Source organism: Phyllostomus discolor, chromosome 8, assembly GCF_004126475.2.
Source record: "Phyllostomus discolor isolate MPI-MPIP mPhyDis1 chromosome 8, mPhyDis1.pri.v3, whole genome shotgun sequence".
Taxonomy (NCBI): domain Eukaryota; kingdom Metazoa; phylum Chordata; class Mammalia; order Chiroptera; family Phyllostomidae; genus Phyllostomus; species Phyllostomus discolor.
The window spans coordinates 82,195,198-82,215,611 of record NC_040910.2 but is presented as its reverse complement, the minus strand read 5'-3'; the positions used below and the strand labels follow the sequence as shown (position 1 = coordinate 82,215,611).

At 47.5% G+C, this 20,414-nt stretch overlaps 1 protein-coding gene across 2 annotated transcripts in view; it reads left to right on the top strand.

Annotated features, from left to right (window-relative positions):
• The window catches only part of ASIC2 (acid sensing ion channel subunit 2), a 924,831-nt gene that overhangs the window by 843,366 nt on the left and 61,051 nt on the right, over positions 1-20,414 (top strand). For both annotated transcript variants that reach the window (XM_028521521.2, XM_028521520.2), the window contains exons 2-3: positions 457-607; positions 18,223-18,350. In XM_028521521.2, the coding sequence (XP_028377322.1) occupies positions 457-607; positions 18,223-18,350 (279 nt within the window). The remainder of the gene's footprint in view (positions 1-456; positions 608-18,222; positions 18,351-20,414) is intronic.

Below are 20,414 nucleotides of genomic sequence, written 5' to 3'. Positions count from 1 at the left end.
CGTCTGGAAGATGGGAAGCCTGAGGAAGACTTGTTTCCATGGGGACATGCTGAGTGTCAAAGGTCTGGTCTGTGGTCCCCCTGAGGACATGCTTATTAGGCATTGGGATCAGTATGTCTAGAGCCCAGGAAAGATCTCGGAGCCAGAGGTGCAGTTTGGAGCATCAAGAGCTTACTAACAATGTTTGAGACTTGGGTGTGGACAGAGGGAGAAAAGGCCAGATCCTATTGCAACAAATCCCTAAGGGTGTCCAGATTTGTTCTTTGATGCCAACATTCCACTGGGCCAAATTCAGGCCCTTAGGCAGGGTGAGGAATCATTGGTCCCCAAGAGGGGCTGATTGTGATGGGTTGCGGAGACTTTGGCTTGTAGTTGGATTTCTGGGGTCTCATCAATCTCCAGAGCCCAGCCTGAAATCACACATGTCCTTCTCTCTCTCTCTCTTCTCTCCTTCAGGTGTTTACAAAATATGGGAAGTGTTACATGTTTAACTCAGGCGAGGATGGCAAACCTCTGCTCACCACAGTCAAGGGAGGGACAGGCAACGGGCTGGAGATCATGCTGGACATTCAGCAGGATGAGTACCTGCCCATCTGGGGAGAGACAGGTGAGCCGGGTACATGGACCTGGGCAGTGGGTGATGGCGGAGGGGTGCAGGACTTTGAAAGGCTGGTTTACCTCACGTGAGCTGTCTTGGCCCACCCTGTGAAGGCCTGGGTGGGGGCATGCTGGTGAATGATAAGGATGTTCCTGGCATGGACTCGATGAGTTTCCTTGGATTTCAGTAGATGAGAGAGGGGCAGATAATAGTGGTATTAGAAAGGGAAGGCAGGTAGGGTGAGGAGAGGTGTTGGGAGGAGGCATGGAGAAAGGTTTGAAGCAACAAGTTAGGCAGATGACTGGCTTGATTTCAGAAGAAGAAAGGATGGACCAGTCCCTTCCTCTCCCAGCCATATTGAATATCCTAACCCAGCTCGGAGGCCCAGTGGAAAGGAATGGAAGCTCTTCTTGCTGGGGGAAGGTGGAGGGGCTGTGCAATGTTGGAAAGCCAAAGGGTAGACACTCAGGGGCCCAGCACAATGCCTATGTGAGCCCCTAGGGGCCCGGGTATGTACAGGTTTTAAAGCTTATTTCCTGCATTCATTTATTCAATGAACAATTCATTGCACCAAAGTAAGGACCTTAAGCTGAAAAAGATGGAGCCCTTGATCACAACCTGGAGGAGAAGACACACAAGGAGGGACAGTGATTTCCCCCTGGGGGCAAGGAGAGGAAGGTTCAGGGAAAGCATCCTAGTGCATGGGTCATTTGAATGGGGTCTATAGGTTATCCTGCATTATGCAGATGGGTTCTCATGAGAGGAGCGGAGGAAGGTCAGGCAGAGGAGGCAGCAATGTGAAGGCAGAAGCAGAGATGGAGTGATGCAGCCAGTAAGCCCAGGGATGCTGGCAGCCTCCAGAATTCTACCAGGTGGAGAAAGTAAAGAGGTGCCCAAGAGTGGGACCATGGATGCAAAAGAGACCAAATAAGACCAATACCGTGTTCTGGGCATAAGGTTAGGAGTGGTGAAGGGGCTCAAGGCATGGACCTGAGGAGAGACTACATGGTGGGGTGGGCGGAGGGTATAGAGAGGAGAGATGGTTCAAGCAGGAGGGAGACCCTGAGCCCTCAGGTTGGAGATGGGGGTGGGGAGCTGTGGATAGAGGCCAAGCAGCCCAGCCCCCACTTCCTGCAGCCAGTCTTTCCCATTGTGAGGCCCAGCTCTACCCGTGCCCAGGCCTCCCAAGCTTCTGAGGCAGCAAAGGGTTCTAGCCCAGGGTTGACTGACTGCAAACTCCAAGCTCTCTCCCCACCACCACTCTCTCCCTTCCTCCTAGCACATCTCGATTGGACACCCTGCCAGAGGGAGGTGGGTATAGCCACTTGCCTCACCTTATGGTTAGTTCTCCTGCTCCTTCATTACACACATCCTTCCGGTAATGCCTTCTGGCCACTCACCTCACACTCCAGGCCTTCTGAGCCCCATCTGCTGCTTGCAACTAACGAGACACTTAGTGCCTCCCATCTACTTTTCTAAATGCAGTGCCCCTCCCCTCTAGCAAATGGGTGAAAGTTTGGGTTACTGCCAGGCTCTGGCTTCCCTGCATGCTGGCCAGCAGAGCCTGGCTCTCCAGAACCTCCTAGGGCCAGCCTGTGTCCTATGACCACAGGGGCCTGTAGATAACCCTGGGTCCTGGGAGCTGGATCTTGGTCCAAGGAGAGACCCTGCCTTGTAAACACCAGAACTTATTTGCTTATTGAACCACCTCTGGGAAGGAGAGCAATGAGGAAATTAAGAAGGAGTCTTGGAGACTGGGCTGACTGTGCCCCACACTAGGATGTCCCCTTGGCCAAAGGTCCTTGTGCAGGGAGCACCCTGGAAGGAAGGATGCCACTGAAGGCAGGCTCAGTCGCACATGGACCTAGCCAGTTGGTTCCAAAATGAGCCCTGTGGGTGTCAGGAGTTTGGGATGTTACATGTTCTAGGAATAAAAAAAAAACCTGGGAAACTCGGATTAGACAAGTTAAACACATTTATTCATTGCAGGAAGTCTTTAAAATGCTACATCCTGCATCCTCCAAATAGGAATATTACACGAGCATTTATTTCCCAGAAGCCTTTGAATGCAAGCCTTCTTTCTCATGGAGGAGCTCACAAGACAGAAAAAGGACAGAAAAGCTGTCCTAGACTGTAGAAACGCAGATGTCGTGGCCAGTGTTTTCTAAAGGAAATTAGACTGAAGGCAGGTGGGAGGTTGTTAAAAATGAAACTCTGTGTAGATGCCTCTGAGAAACTTCAAAGAAAAAAAAAGAAACAGGCAGTGGGTGATCTCAGTTGCACATGAGAGAAACGGGGTTCAAACAAGCTTAGGCATAAAAGGAATAATATTGCCCGGAATCCAAGGCAAGCTTCAGCAACCAAACAGCGGGAGGGCAAGGACGCAGCTCCAGAAACAACTGCAACAGAGGGCTCAGGCCCCTCTCACTCTGCTTCTCTGGCCTCTCCTCTCTCTTCATCCCTTCATTCTCTCTCACTAGAGACAGGCTGTTTTCACACATGTATTTATTTTCACACATGGTTCCCAATAGTTTTATATTTTACACATCCTACCACCTGCGAGAGACTGTTCTGAGTCTCTTACTGAACCGATCTCCTATTTAAAACACACACACAAATACACACGGGGGAGGGAGTCATTGGCCTAGATCAGTCAGGTGCCCGCCCCTGGACCAATCAGTGACCAAGGAGTGAGTTCATGGAAGGCTGTGAGAGCCCTAAGGAGGCTGGGGAGACAGCAGCTGGAAGGAGTTCCTAAGAGACTGTCTCAAGAATGGCCAAGCTGGGGGAGGTAGAGACCGGGGTGAGGGGAGAGGGTGAGTTACGTCTGAAGAAACCAGAGCTGGTGTACAAGGAGTTCTTTAATGAACTCGATCTCTGGATAGATAGGCTCAGACAGGACCCTCCCTTTCTCATCTCCCGCTACCCTTCATTCATCCCAATGCAACATTGTTATCAAATATTATCTCCTTGGCTTCTCCAAATCCTAGTATTTTAAAAAGTGAATTTGGTATCATATGTTTGAACAAAGGAATTACCTGGAGAGTCTATGCTCTAGTAGAATATATATCCACCCCCTTCTTATTCCGCCTCTGCCTCACCACTTCCTGTTCCATCCTCTTGTTCACTTGGCTGTAGCCACTCTGGCTTCCCTGTGGCTTCTGGGACACTCCAAGAACACTGTCACTTTAGGGCATCCGCATTCTTCATTCCCTCCGCCCAGAATCCTCCCTCTTAGACCCATGTGGCTGACTGCCTCACTCCATCAAGTCGTTGCTCAGTGAGGCCTCCCTTGACCACCCCATTTAAAATTGCACCCCACCCCACTCCTCACCTCTCCTGTCTGCTCTACTTGTCCTTTTCTCAGTGATGTGTCCCCTTCAAGTATACCATACAATTTACTTACTGTTTTTTTCTTGTCTGTCCCCTTTTACTAAAACATATGCTCCAAGAGGTTAGGGGACTTGGATGTCTGGCTCATTTATACACATATACCAGGTTAATAAATGAAACTCTTTTTGTTGATATATTTGTTGAAAGAGAAAAAAACTGCTGTGCACACTGATGGGGCCAGGATGAGGAAGACACTGATGTTAATGAGCTACTATGTGCCTCGAACATTGTATCCCAAGAATCCTCCCAGTTACCCTGCTAACAAGGGTTATAATCCCCATTGAAAGATAGAGAAACTGGAGCCCCAAGAGGCTGCATGAGTTTCCTAAGAACACACCCCTGGTTAAGTAGTTAAACCAAGCTGAAAACCCACTTGTGAACCCTAAGGCCATTCTCCTTTTACCACATTCCTTTAATGTTCAAAATGTGCTTGTAAAGGCACTACCATGAAAATAGCTCAGGGAGAAAAAAGGTTCAGGTAACATCTTTGAAGAGAGAATGGCATATAATGATAGGTCTGTTGATGTCCTTTTCTATTTTTTTCTGTGTTTTTTTCTTTTTTCTTTTTTGCAATAGCAGAATCCTTGTATAACAAAAGCTTTGGCACAGTGCCAATATATAAAACAGATGAAGGCAGAGCTACTCCAGTTGAACTGGAGACGGGGATCCCAGCTTGATTTCTCCATGTTCACTGTGGCCAACCGCGGGGATATTCCCTAAGGACAACCCTAGGGCTCCGGGGATCCCAGTTTGAAAACCACTGCAGGGACTGATGTTATTGGGATGAAAACTGAGTCAGGTGGTTCTGTGGCTGTGTAAGTCACAGCAACCAACACCAAACGCCGTTCCCCCACTCCCACCCGGGATGCTGAAAGGAGCTCAGACGTGTCCTCTGAGCTCCACAGCCTCATTGAAGATGACAGCCTGGACAGTTGGGGGCATGGTGGGTTAAACATCAGTGTTTATGTCTCTCCCTCCCCAAGCCACACCCAAAGGGCAATGAAGGATTTTTTTAAATATTTTATTTATTTATTTTTAGAGAGGGAAGGGAGGGAGATAGAGAGAGAGAGAGAGAAACATCAATGTGCGGTTGCTGGGGGTTATGGCCTGCAACCCAGGAATGTACCCTGGCTGGGAATCGAACCTGGGACACTTTGGTTCCCAGCCCGCACTCAATCCACTGAGCTACGCCAGCCAGGGCTGGATTTTTTTTAAGGGCAAAGTGAATGAGAGAAAAGACAGTAGTAGATGTCAGTCAACTTTTAAAGATGGAAAGCAGATAGATGCCAGCTGACTCAGCAGAGCAGACGAGGCTGAAAGTTGAGGGTCTGCACTGGGAAGCCACTTAAAGCCAAACAGTTCTCACCACAGAAGTTCAAGAAAGGATCAGGGGTTGAAAGCATTGGATTCTACTGAAGATGGAGATGAGAAGTGGAGTTAAAATTGGGAGGATTAGTTAAAAGTCTATAAAAGGAGCTGATAAGTCCCCCAGATATCCTCCCATAGCCCAGAGCAGTCAGACAAACACCTCCCCACCTGCAGCTGAAAATATGATCAAAACAGATAGGCTCTGGGCTGGGGCAAAGCAGGCAAAGTCGAGGGCAGGGGTGAGGTGCTGTACAGAAAACAGGGAGATGAGGTGAAACTCTGCTTACTGAGTAGTGAGAGCTCCATGCAGGCTAATCTACCCTACCCCAGCACAGAATTCTGGAGGTACTGACAGGCTCAAGAGAAAGGGCCCCCACAGAATGACAGTGAGGCGTCTCCAAACAAAACGGCCTGGTTAGGTCACTCCAGAGTGAAGGCTCATGGCAAGTCCTCCCACACGTAAGGAATATATGCGGCCTCTAAGTTTCTCTCAACTATGAAGAGACAGCCAAAAAGCCAGGCATTTAAGGGAAGCTACTAACAGAAAAGGAACTAAAACCAAACAAACAAAAAAAGAAACTTGGGGGAAATAGAGATAGTGGTCAATGGCACAAGCTCTAGAGCCCGGGTTCAAATCCCAGCTATACAGTTTACCAACTGTGTAACCTTGGTCAAGTTACTTAGCTTCTCTGGGCTCCAGTTCCAAAACCTGTAAAATGGCAATAACATTATTATCTACTCTGTAAGGAAGATTGAAATGAGTTAATATTTGTGAAGTACTTAGAAAATTGCCTTAATGATATTTGGCACTACATAAGTGTTTGATAAATTAAATAAATAAATAAATAAATAAATAAATACAGGGAACAGAAAGAAACATCAAACTGTTTTAATTAAAATTCTCAAGAGATAAGAGATGGTACTGCATCCATAAACACAAGCTATTAAAATAGGATGCTATTAAAAAGTAATAGTCAAAAAAGTTTTAAAAACTGGAAGTTAAAAATATGATTACAACCATTTTTCAAACTCATAGAAGGATTGAAATTGAGGAAATCTTTTGAAAAGTAAAGCCAAAAGACAAACAGATGGAAAATGGGAGAGGAAAAAATATGAAAATAACAGTAAATCCAGGAAGTCCAGCGTCCTACTAAGTAGGAGTTCTAGAACAATAAAATGGGGAAATGGAGAAGAGGATGTTGCCAAAGAAATAATGTAAGAAAATTCCCAACCAAAGCATGCGATTTTCCATATCAAAAGAATTCACCAAGTCCTGTCTGCAATAAGCAGCAAAAACAGTCAGTCCAAGACACATCCTTGAAATTCAGGCTAACAGAGATAAACAGAAAACCTTAAAAGTTTACAAAGAGAAAAAACAAGTGACACACCTAGGATCTAGAATCAGAATATCCTGGGACTTCCTGACAGGCAGAGTTGAAGACAGAGCAGTGGTACAAAGCTTTCAGATTGTCAGGGGAGAACGTTTTTTCCTAAAACAGAATTCTTTTTATAATTTAAATATAGTTGGTAGTATATAATATTATATTAGTAATATTAGTTTCAGGTGTACAACATAGTGATCCAGCATTTTTATACTTTACAATGTGGTCACCCCTCCTAATTCTAGTAATCCTCTGTCACCATGGAAACTTATCACAGTATTATCGACCTTCATCTTTTCACCCATTTCCCTACCCACCTCCCCTCTGACAACCGTCCCTTCGATCTCTGTTTCTATGAGCCTGTTTGTTCATTTGTTTTCTTTTTTTAGATTCCACATATAAGTGTCTTTCCCTGTTTGATTTATTTCACTTAGCATAATACCATCTAAGTCCATCCATGTTGTCGCAAATGGCAAGATTTCATTCCTTCTTATTGCTGAGTGAGATTTCATTATGTATATGTACCACATCTGCTTTATCCATTCAGCTGTCAATGGACACCTAGCTTGCTTTCATATCTAGGCTATTGTAAATAATGCTGCAATGAACATCAGGATGCATACATATTTTCCAATTAGTGTTTTTGTTTTCTTTGGATAAATACCCAGACATGGAATTGTTGGGTCATATGGTAGGTCGATCTTTAGTTTTTTGAGAAATCTCTATACTGTCTCCCACAGTGGCTGCACCAGTTTGAAATCCCACCGCCAGTGCACAAAGGTTCCCTTTTCTCCACATCCTCACCAATATGTTATTTGTTGACTTTTTGATAATAGCCACTCTGACTGGTGTGAGGCCATATCTCACTGTTTTGATTTACATATCCTTAATGATATGAGATAGAATTCTATATCCAGCAAGCTACAAATGAAGTGTGAAGGTAGAATTCGGTTTCAAATATATTCCAATATTCAAATATATTTAAATATATTCAAATATATATTTTTGATGAGAACATTTAAGTTCTACTCTCTTAGCAAATTTTATTTATGCAAAACAGTGTTATCAACTCTAGTCACCATGTTTTACATTAGATCCTCTGACCTTGTCCATCGCATAACTGAAAGTTTGCACCCTTTTAACAGCCTCTCCCTACTTTCTTATTTCTCCCCAGCCCCTGGCAACCACTTTTTCACTCTCTATTTCTGTGAATTTGACTTTTTTCTTTGCCATTTCTGTGATAAGTAACCTGGCAAACCAAATAAACCAACACAAAAAGAGGGGGGAAAGCAGTAAGAACAAAATAGTTTCTCAAGAAAGAAATAAAAAACAGAGTATCTTTCAAGGCTGGGGGATGGTCACAGTCATAATCATGTGAAAGCTGGGCCCTGACTCAGACAAAATGCCACACAACTGTGGACAGGAGGGCGAAAGGAAAGCAAGTATGATGAGACACTTCATGTAAGAAGTGACATCCTCATCTCCACGGCAGGAATTCAGTAGAGGAAATCTAAAAATATTAGAAACCAAGGAATAACTCGAGCGGCCGGTGCCTGTGAGCGGATGAAGGAGGTACCAGCAGAAACAGCTGCCGCCGAGGAGAGGGGTGCCTCCCAGGAGAGCAACTCAGGGGCCAGGGAGAGGTGGAGCAGCAAACTGCTGTTTCTCATTGGCAGTCTTGTAATACCATTTGGCTTTTTAAATTATGTACATATATTGATTTGATAAAAAGAAAAATTAAATTTAAAATAATCATGAATTTTCCATGTAGCTGGAAGGCCTGAGCAAATGATCAAGGATAGCACATTTCCTATTCCCCTATCATAAATGGGACATGGCAGGAGTGGATGCAGAAGGTTGCTATGGTTTCCGCAACAACTCTGCTCCCAGGAAAACCTCTGGCTGTGGTGCCAGGTGACAAGGACCTCCCCAGAAGTACAGCTGCAGGCTCTGGGCTCAACTGGGGAGTCCTGAGCACAAGAACAGGCAGCAGGCAGCTGGGATTCTGAGCTCACTCTCAGGGTGGCCTTTGTGCCAGATGGAGAGTCCCTACAGGTGCCTGGAGAAATGACGCCATAAGTCAGAAGGACCACTGGAGTCAGGCATCCACTGCACCACCAGAAGAAGCCAGCCTTTTATCATTCTAAGAAGACCTGTTAAGTGCTGTGCGGAACATAGATGTGCCTTCATTAAAACTCCCAGCCAGGCCTCCAGTGCTCTGAGGTCAACATCAAGGGGGTGGATGAAACAGAACCACCTCAGAGTTCATGTCTGCCCAGTCAGTAAATCACCAAGAGCACTTACTGTGTGCCAGGCACACCAAGATAGTGATGAAAAGGCCCAGCCCAGGCTTTCAAATAGGGATCATCTCGAAGCTCCATTTATGTATACATGGAAGTTTACTGATCCAACAGCCTTTATGTAAAGTGCTTAAGTAGTGACAAGGCAGTCACAGTTTGGTCAGGGACACATAAACAAATGTCATGAAGTGCTATGACAGACAGAGGAGAGATGGAGCACAAAGGAGGGGACAATAGGTTCTGGAAAGGAGGAAAAGAGTAACTCGGGAGGCTTCGGAGGGGTAATGACCTTTGGGCTTAGTCTCAGGAGGCTGGGCGGTATGTGGGAATGAGAGGGGGTGTGGGTCTCCGCAGGTGAGAGTCTGTAGAGGGGGAGGGCAATCGGGAGCAAAGGCCAAGAATATCCTGGGGTGTCCTGCAGTAGCTGGATCTAGGGGTGGGGCCTGGGGCTGCAGAGGCAGGCAGAGGTCAGGTCACCGTGGGCCTGGTGTGTCCTGCTAACACATAGATGTCCTACCCAAAGTGTAGAACACTCTGCATTGTAACTGGGGATGCCCAGGGGACTCACACTAGAATGTGAGAAGCTCTGAGCTAGACTGCAGTTCCCTGCCCTTTGGAAATAGGAGGATGACATTTTAACATCCAGATATTTCTCAGACATCACCCCCATATGAGCACTATCATCCTTTTTTATATTCATTGATTGAGAAAATAGTCACAAGAAGTTGCTGTGAATTCAGTAACACTTTGAATGATTTTGAATTCTATAACCTCATCAGAGTCTATGTACGTGATCTGTTCGGCAATCTGGTCATACCCAACTTCCGCCACCAGTGGGTATAAACAGAATTTCTATGAATAGAATCTTAATCATCCACCAACTTCCCCTACAATTTCAAAGACATGACACTCCCCATGGCTTTTCAAGGGTGGTATCTCCTGCGTGCCAGTCGCCCACCCAGACTTAGCAGCCTTCTTAGCAAATAATTTATAATCTCTGAGCCTGAATGCACTAGGAAAACTCATTTAAAGAATCCCTGGAATAAATCTTTTTGTAATGAGACCAGCCCCAACTCCCCACAGGGTGCCTTCACTAATGCATGTTTTGTAAATATTCTATTTACCAGGGATGTGTTAAGTGTAGCCATTCTTCTGTGTTGCATATCTAAGACCTAACATTAACCATCTCCTTCCCCAACATGGATGCATCACTCTATAGCACAGAAGGTTCGTCGCCTGCATTTTATCCTTTGGTCCTCATGCGTACACTCTACTATAACATAGAGCAATTCTACCATTTAACAGATCAACCCATTTAACCAACAGATGTGGCAAGCAAGTCTCTGAGATGCCGAATGACTTTGCCGTGGTCTCAGGGCTAAAAAAGTATGGAACTCAGAAGTTAGTCCCTATCTTCTGATTTGGTCCTTGGCTCTTTCCACCAAGAGCTGGTGTTCCTTAAAAATGAAAACAGAAAAAGTAGGGGAAAGGGTTGCTTTGGGTGATACTCAGTATAACAGAGGGTAACATGCTTTTGCTGCAGTGTGTCCTGGGGCCTTTAAAATGCTCGTGTGTTTAGAGGCCCTGCAGGAGGGGGCTGGAGTTTGCAGCCCCCACCAAACTCTTGTGGCCACTTGATAACATCTGCTGGGTGAGGACCTGTTGGTGCGAACACTCTGCGGCATCCCGATGCCGCCCAGAGCAGACGTAATTGCATCCCATCCAGCATGGGGACGAACGCCGACTTTAATTCCTCCAGAAGCTCGCCTAGCCTCTAAATGTCACCCATGGGCACTCAAGTCTGAGTGTGTGCATCTCTGGGCTGGGTGCGGGTTTTCTTACCTGGGCATACTGCTCTGCTGGACCTGTCTGCCAGGGGAAGGGCAGACAGGGAGGACAAGATGCACGTCACCTGATTTTAGCTAGGTAGCAATTTATGTATTCTTCGGTTGTCTGTAGGAAAGTCAGACTCTTCTGGCTTGATGTGAGCGCTGAATGGCTATATCTTTTGTTAATAAATCTATTTTTCAGGAAGTTCAAATCAGATGCAGTGAAGTTCGGAGACTTGTACTTGGTCCCCAGCTCATAGAATTTCAGAGCTGAAAATAACCAAAGAGATCAGCACCCCCTTCATTTCAACAAGGCGGAAACTAAGGCTCAGAGAGGCAATATAACTTATCCAAAGTCACACTGCTATTAAGCAGTGGGGCTGTGAGTCAGACCCGGAGCCCACGCTTTTCCTGATATACTTCCTTGCTCCTCTCCTCACAGCCCCACCTCAGCCTGCTTGGGTTTCTCTGTAAGAGCCAAGAGAGCATGAAGGGCCAAGGTGGCACCCTTAGTTGACCACCCAAACAGCATTTGGCAGACCCTTTCTACCAGGGCTCTCAAGAGCTGGGACCTCAGTCCCTATCATTGTTGCCGCCACATGCTCAGTGAGCTTTCCACTCAACTCTGAGATGAGAGAACATAGGCTGCCAAACCCAATACATATTAAATTATTCTTCCCCTTTTATCCCTGTCCAGCTTGAAACCTTATTGGCTTGTCATCTGGGACCACTGTCTCTTCTGGTCAACTGGCAAAGGGCAAAGGAGGATCAGGAATCAAGGGACCTGGTTCTTGGGCTTTACTAAGCCATCACTTGTCATGTGGCCAGTGGGTACTGTCTTCTCTGTGAATCTTAATTTTCTTACCTGAAAGATGGAAAGTTAGTTGAATTTAAAGAGTGTCAAGGGCTCTCCTAGCCCCAAAATTCTATTCATCCATGAATCACAGACCCTGGGCCTCTCCTTTACTGTCTCTCCTCCCTCCCTGTTTTTCTCTCTCCCCCCCCTCTCCCTCTCACACATACACACACACTTTTCAGTCCCCAGGAAACTGCTGTGCCACAGCACTGAGTCATTAGTGGCAGCCAGAGAAGGCACTTGGGGATGGGAGAATGGCCCAGTGATGGATGTCACTGCCTGAAATATGGAATAGACACTCTAGGCCTGTCTCCCTGATCATGGGGAACAGTAAGGCCTCAAGGACAGGTCCCATCTCGACCAACAGTTCCCCAGTGGATGAGCCACTGTGATTTCCTGATCAGCAGAGACCAGGTAGAGAGCAATCACACTAGACAGTAACACCAGCTATGTCCCTTTAGGGGGCTGTCACAGGCAGCCTTTGTTATCCCTGCCCAGCCCCTGTGAGCTCTGGTCTCGAGTCCCTACACAGCCACACATGAGCCTGTTACTGTCTGCTGCCTCACGATGGGGCAAAGGGCCCTGCATTGTCATGATGTGGACCCCACTTGGCCACAAACTCATTGTGGGACCCATACAAATCTGTCACCCTCTCAGAATCACTATTGCTCATCTATACAACCAGGGGGAGAGGGGAGGATTCTGTGAGTCTCAGAGGTCAGCCATGCAGTTTTGTTCACTTCAACAGCACTTACTTATTGAGCACCTACTGAATGCCAGGCATTATGCATATAATCGTAGATAAAATATTGACTGACCCCAAAGAGTCTGTCAGTCTTGGTGGAGAGAAAGTTACGACTAACTGTGGAAATGGTAAATACCAGATATTGGGACACCCAGGAGGGAAGGCTTCTAGGAGGTAGTGACAGTGAAGCTGGTAGGGGTCAACCAGAAGGAAGGGAGAATGGGTCTGTGTTGCTACTTCCTCAGAATGCTGGTTCACTCCTTTGAGAAAGAGCTACACCATCTCTGCATGCCAAAGCTCTGCCCACCTTGGCCCCACCCAGTGTGGAAGGTGGGCCCCCAGGAACTTCAAAGACAATTGGCTGTCCAGGGGGAGATGAGGAGAGGGTCCTGAGCCCCACCCCATGGAAGCCTGGCCCAGCTGAGCACGTCCCTGAGAGCAGCCCTTCTAATGAGGCCTCCAGTGACACAGACATGCTGGCCAGCTCTAGTGGGGAAGGTTAGTGTGTACACAGAAGACTCTGTTGGTCACAGTATGCATCTTCAGGTCCTTGGAGGGTTGTCAAGTGGAAGGAGGGATTTTAGGAGCAGGGATAAAATCCATAAGCAGGCAATTTTCCACTGAATGAAGGATGAACTTTGAAAACCATGGCTGCCCCTGCCGGTAGTGAGGCCACCATCCCTAAAGTTGCTCAAACATAATAGCTGTCCTTCAGTGAATGATGTCAGGTAGGGGCCTCCTGCTGTCTCTCAGAGGTCCCTGGGGGCTTGACCAATCAGGACCCAAACAGGAAATCAACAGCTGCCAGAGACAAGGTAATGCAAGGAAAAATATTCACAAAGGACTGTTAACAAAGATATGGGCAAGGCTGAGGGAAGGCAATATGGGATGGTGGAGTGTCCTGGGCCCTGTAGCAGAGAGAACCACCCCAAGGGAAAGAGGGGAACGAGCTGGTATCAGAACCCAGATAGGAGGCAGTAAAAAGAGTTCCCCCTAGTTTTCCGACCCAGAGCTGTGGTCTTCAGGGGCACATGCTGCTAACCTGTCATGACCCAACAAATAAAGTTGAGAGACTGAAGATCCACCCTGACCCTCCTCTATCCTCTGGTTTCCTACCTGGGCCACCATTGGCTGGACCCAATTAGAAGCATAGGGCAAAGGAGCCCATCAGTACAGTATCAACCAGGGAAGCTTCCAGGGAGAGAGCACAGTGGTGAGGAGTGGCCAGGGGTCAGACAAACAGAAGCTGTCATGTACCAAGATAACCCCCCATCATGCAGCTGGCATCCCTTCCACCCTCTCCTTCCAAGCTGGCTTTCCCAGCCATGGTTACAAAGTCAGACTCATCCAACATGAAATTGCTTTATATCAGCCCAACCCTGCCTTAGCCTAGAAAATATCTCCCGATTTTGAGAGCAGCTTCCCTTCCTACTTCTCTCTCCAGTGTTTATTTCCTCAGCGTGTTTCCTGTAATTTGCAAAGATTAAAGATTTAAGCTTCTTTTATTGCAATGTACTTTCCCTGCCTCATTACGCATTCTACCCATCGCTCCCTGTCTCCTCCCGCGGAGCCCCCAAATCTTCTCTGCACAAGCAGAAAATGCTCCACAGGTAGACCTCACCTGGTACTACCATGGCCGTGCTCCTGAAAAATGAAAGAGATTCAGCCTCTGCAGGTTGAACATGCTCTACTACCCTCCCCCTAATTCAACATCATCTTTCATACTAAGCTGTCTGGGTTTCAGCTTGGTCCCAATTAACAAGGGTTCCCAACACTCTATGTGTGTAGTAACTTGTCTGTTCTCTGCTCTCTCGCTCTCTCTTGCTCTCTGGGGCTTTGAATCCTGATATTCCTGGTGTGTAAACAAATATTCACTGCACTAGGTGCCTGCACCCTTTGAAGCAGCTCAGTGTTGAATCATTTAGTAGTGAGACCACTATGAGAATGTGAATAGCTCTGCCCAGCACCAGTCTGGGTTATCGCCAGGGCCGGCCTCCTGGATGTGTGGCCTATGCGGTCCCCCATGCTCAGAAGGGCTTAATGCTCTGTTATTGCTGTCTTAAAACTCAATACTTCTTTAGTTAAGGGCCCCATATTTTCATATTGCACTGGGACCTAAAAGTTGCATGGGTGGTCCCAGCTATCATTATTGTTATTGCCACTGCTGTTGTTTTGTGTAGGTGATTCCACTCTCATTCTAGTTTGAGAGCCTCAGAGGTGCATAGCCTGAACCTTTGGCTCTAACACCTATGTTTGATAACTTCAGCTCCTAAACTGGGTCTTTATATATACACTGATAATGCGCCCCATCCAGAAAGTAGGGAAACTGAGGGTGGGTATGGAACAGGGACATAAGGGGGGCTGTTGTTCACTCTCAGCCAAGGGCAGCCAAGGGCAGTTCTGTGATGGAAGAGAAACAAACTCTACCCGGCATTATAAGAGTAAGTGGCACTTTGGCCGAAGCCAGAGACGATCTAGGACTGCAGTCACAGGCTGACCATGAATTCTGCTGCTCAGAACCCCACCCGAATCACCCAGAGCTTCCTGGCAAGAGACCCAGAGGGGCTGCTGGGACCCTCTCGGGGAGAGTCCTTCTCACCCCCTGGTCTGAGAGGGCTGGAGTCTGCTCACAGCTGACATTCTACAGCTGTGCTGCCCACATGTGGCTATTTCAATTTAAGTTAATGAATTCAAATTAAATTCAAATAAATTAATAAAGCAAATAAAGGAAAGGTAAATGTTCAAGGTGATAGATGTGTTAATTAAGTGGAAGAAATTATTTTTCAGTGTATACAGATCTCGGATCATCATGTTGTCCACTTTAAATATCTTACAGTTTTGTCAATTATGCCTCAGTAAAGCTAGGGGGAATTAATTAGTCAATTAATTAAAATTTCAGTGCCTCGGCTACACTAATCATACTTCACGTGGCTGCCATGTTGAATAGCACAGATCATAGAACGTTCCACCTTTGCAGAAAGTCCCACTGGACGGCGCTGGTCTGAAGAGAGCAGAAGATGTTTACTTTTTCCCATCACCCTTTTCCACCCATGCCCGTTGGTCGCTGGAGGTTTGTAAAGATAGGAGATCACCTCAGGATTTTACTCTGTCGCAGCACCTGCTGCTTTGAATCAACTCCCCTTGCGAACCCTCACTGAGTCTGATCAGCCTTGGAAGTGCTGACACAGGCACGCAGCGTTTCAGACAGAAAGGCTTCCTTTGTTCACCTCCCTGTGAGCTGCGGGAGCCCCCCTTTGAGCCTGTCTCATGGGCTCTAGGGTTTCCCGAGCACAGGGCTCTAGCAGGCGCCCAGCCTCAGCTGGCTGTGGAAACAAGCCTTGGCACCTCTCCCGCTCGGAAGGCCTCTGAATGTGCGTTCAGTTCACCCGAGCGCTGGCATCTATAGCCCTAACGTCACAACACGTTCACTCTGTTCCCAACTGAGAGCCTGTTCTTGGGGCTCTTCCACCTTTCCTCAACCCTGCCCTCGGGCAGGCCTTAGAAAACACAGCCTCAGAAAGCTGACAGCTCACCTTTGTCCTACCATTCATCCTCCCTCTCCACAGTCCCCCTCCCAATCAACCTGTGGGCCAGGCCCTGGGAGAGGCGATGGGCACTGGAATGAACCAGAATGGGCACTCTGTCCTCTGAGGCATTTACTATGGGCAGAAGAGAGGGACACAGAACCACAGATATATATACAAGGAGGAACAGATGGACAGGAGTTTGGACCGAGCGATTTGCCTAAAGACACGGAAGAACAGTTGACTGCGGAGGGAAGGGAGGTGTGCTTGTGGTTGCCTGGTATTCTCTCCCTCACCACAGAGACATAGAATGGGAGACAGAGGGTCCCTTTTTCGTACCCCCTGTGTCTGCCACTACACTCCTCGTGTAGACTATGAAAGCCCTGCCTGGCCCTGTCTGCCTACTAAACCTTTCTTTCCATGTACCCCCAACCTCGGAATGCTCACCCAGCTCCACACCCCTTTCCCTGCTTTGGTCACTGGTCCCCATGCTGTTTATGGATCCTGCCCATTTTCCTGACCCAGCCTTTCCTTCCTCACCCTTCTTTTCTGTGCCAGCTTTAGTTCATGTCCCAAAACTCTGCCCCTAAGCTATGGCCCCAGTGCTGATACATGTCTCCCACCCTCCCTGACCTCTGACCTCAATCCCCTCCCCCATCTTCTCTTGCCTGCCCTCTCTTCATTCTCTCCTTTTAGAACACTCCTTGGTTTGGACTCCACATTGACTTTGCCCATTAATAAGTGAGCAAGGTTTGAGTAATAAATGATTCATGCATTTCTGACTACCTGGTGGATGCCTGGTTCTGTACAGGACCTTTGAGATCCAAAGAGAAAGCCCAGACCTTGGCCTCAGGATGCCCCAGCCTGTGGCACAGGCGTCCACAGTCCAGCACAGTCGCCAGATATAGGACTATTACCTGGTATTGCAGAGGCATGTCAGGCCTAGGTGAAGAATTCAATGGAGCAAGTGAAGGAGTTGCTCTGAGTAGAGCTGGGAGGAGCTAAATCTTCAGTGACCAGTGATGAGTAGGGAGATGGACAGGGGGACAAGGTAGAGAGACCTCCAGGCAAAAGGAGGTCTGGGTGCATCTGTGCCAAGCAAGGACCAGTAACAACCAATCTGGGCAGCCCTGGAGGCTTGCACCACATGGTGCCACAAAGCAGAAGGCTGCCCAGAGCAAGGCTGGAACAGGAGCAGGTTAAGGGGACTGGGTTCCTTATAAACACAGGAGAGAGTTGCGCAGGTTTGCATTTTAGGAAACTTATTTTGCAGGCTGTTTGGAAACATTAAGACAGAGAAGGAAGCCCATTAAAGGCTTTCCCATAGGTTCATTCTCCACCAGTTTTGAGCATCAACATACAGGATGAGCCAGACTCTGCCACACCTGCCACCTCCCACTGCCAGGGGCTGTCTTTTCTACCAAAGAAAAAAAGGCAGAAGCTTCTTTTTTAGTGGCCTCTCCCCTTCAGCTCCAAGACACAGGCAGGTGTGTGGTGCACAACACAGGCCAGCCCTGTATTTCTATGTCTGCTGCTGTATCATCGCGTTGTCTTCCTCCTGATCTCCTCACCTTCAGCTCACAGCCCAGCAGACAAGTTTGTAAATAAAATAAAGGGGCTTGATTCACATCATAACCCCATTCCATAGCAAGGTGTTGGCCTAGCCAACCTAAATTAGTTTCTGATTGCCACTGAAACAAATCACGACCAACTTAGAGACTTCACTCAGTATAGATTTATTATCTTACAGCCCTGGAGGCCAGAAGTTCATAATGGGTTTCAGTAGGCTAAAATCTAAGTGTTAGCAGGAGGCTCTAGGAAAATCCACTCCCTTGCCTTTTCCAGCTTCTGGAATCTGCCTGCATCCCTTGGCTTGTGACTCCTTCCTCTGTCTTCAAAACCAGTGGCATAGCATGTTTCCATTCCCTCTCTGACTCTGCTCCTCCTTCCTCCCTCTTACAAGGACCCTTGTGATTACATTGGAAAACGTGGATAGTCCAGGGTATTCTCCCATTGAGAGATCCCTAACTTCATCATATCTGCAATGTCCCTTTGCCATGAAAGGTAACATGTTAACAGTTTCCAGGTGTAAGGAGGTAGACGACTTTGAGGGCGTTTATTCTGCCTACGACATGGCCTCTCTATATCCCCCTGAGCTTTTCAGTCCCAGGACTCCATAGCATCTGTCGTCTCTGACCCATGGTTCTGTCCACCTTTGTTCTTTCAGAGGAAACAACGTTTGAAGCAGGAGTGAAAGTTCAGATCCACAGTCAGTCTGAGCCACCTTTCATCCAAGAGCTGGGCTTTGGGGTGGCTCCTGGGTTCCAGACTTTCGTGGCCACACAGGAGCAGAGGGTAAGTTCCTGGGCTCTGTCAGTGGTCCTCGGCCTATCCCGGCTGCCTGCAGAGGTATGAGAAGGAGAAATGGGATTCCCACTTCTGGGAGGTTCTGAGTCACCCCAAAGGCTGGAGCGTGGCTGGGCTCAGTTAAGGGACTCACTCTGAAAGTGGAGAAGATGTCGGCTAACCTTCGTGCCCCAATCCTCCAGTACCGTGTGTTGGTTCCCAGAATTGGGTGTGAAGGAAGCCCCGCTTATTTTCTTTCTCACTGAATTGGTTGTTTTTGGTTTTGTTTTCTTTAACTAGAACATTCTGGGAAAAATATTTGGGAGAACGGTAGGTGGAACAGTGGATGCTATGGGAAACTGCTAACCAGGATTTGATATGTTGCGTCACTTGCGTTGCTATAATTCAAAGCTGCCTACGCAAAGGCAAAGGAATGGGGGCGCCAAGGCTCGTAATGGAGCTTCAGTGGAAGGAAGCCTCTTGCATGGGTCCTGCCTGCTCTCTCTGATCTAGTGCCGGGGAAGGGACCCTCCCAGCCCGGCAGGGCTGCTGTGTCAACTCTGCATGTCAGTGGAGTGAGGACTGGCATAGCCTGACATCTTAAAAGGCAGATGTTCGCACACTCTCCTATAGAGAGGAAGTGCCAAAGCAGGACTGTGGAAGGACACAGGGACAATTTCTACTCTCATCCCCAGTTTGCCTAGAAGGAAAGCTGGCTAGGCTGTGTCTCTGAGGAAGTCCTAACCCAGATCCTACAAGACAATTCACCCTGGGAGGCCTGGGGCAAAGAGTGGGGGACGTGAGTGGTCGGAGGCACCAGCACCTGAAAGGGAGAATCAGGGAGCACAGCGCAGGAGTGATCTGCAGAGAGGTACACATGTAACGCACAAGTTCAGCTTGTTCTTCAAGTTTAACTCAAATGTCATCTTTCATTTAGTACTGATCAGAGCCCTTTAAACATTTTATAAAATGATAATATTCTGTATTAGAATCTGGGTTTAAATAGTAAGTGAGCTATATTATTTAATCTTTGGGGAGAAATTGATGGTATAGGCCTCAGGCACTGAGTTAATGCCTGGGCAGTTGCTAAAGGCCAAGGTCAGCCTCTACTGCAGCATGTAGGGGGTGGGATGGCAGCTTTGGGGCAGGGGCAGAGGAGACTGGGCTGGCCTTGCAGGCCCCAGGGGCTAAGACAGGTGGCACGAGCAGAAATGAAGTGTGCAGGGGTATGCAAAGTGGGAACCCAGCTGTGCACCCAGAAAACCTATCCTTAAGGACAAAGAAGGAGAACGTGAACAAGACAGCAGGGAGCCAAGTTCAGGGCTGAAGGTTTGAGCAAAATAAAATAGTCTCAGGGCTATAAATTACAGCATAGAGAGTAGTCAATAATCTTGTAATAATTATGTATGGGTTCCAGGTGGGTATTCAGCTTATTGGGGGGATCACTTTGTAAGGTATATAAATGTCTGACCACTATGCTATACACTCAAAACTAATGTAATATTGAATGTCAACTGCAACTGAAAAAAAAATGTATCAAGTAAGAATGCAACAAGCCAAGGCGTGCAGATGAAGGAACTGGAGCCTAAGCCATTAGCCTAGTTGCGAGAGCCAGCCTTCAAGTTCTGTCAAAGATAAACAAAGGCAGACACGGGTACAGCAGCCAGGGCAGATTTTAATCAGTAATGTACTCATTGCAAAGAAGGTTCAGCATGAACTGCACTCAGCTTCAATTTGTACAGAAGTGACTGGGTGGTTTAAAGGAAAAGTCGGGGTGGGGCGGGGAGTGGGAACAGGAGGGACTTGAGCAGAGTCCAGGAAGTGAAAAATTGCAACGAGTGGGAAGGAGAGGCTGGTCCCCATGAAGGCCATCTGAGTTTCCAACTGATGCTTATCCACATTATACACCAACCCTCCCATGAAGACAGGGAGACCGTGGTCCTACCTTCAGGTGTTGGCAGGAACAAATAGTAAATTCTTTTGGCAGCTTTGAGTTTTCTCAGACAGGGACCCTGTAAGGGAGGAAGAGAGGAAGAGGGCATCTAGGGTCATCCTAGGGAATATAGCTTTGAG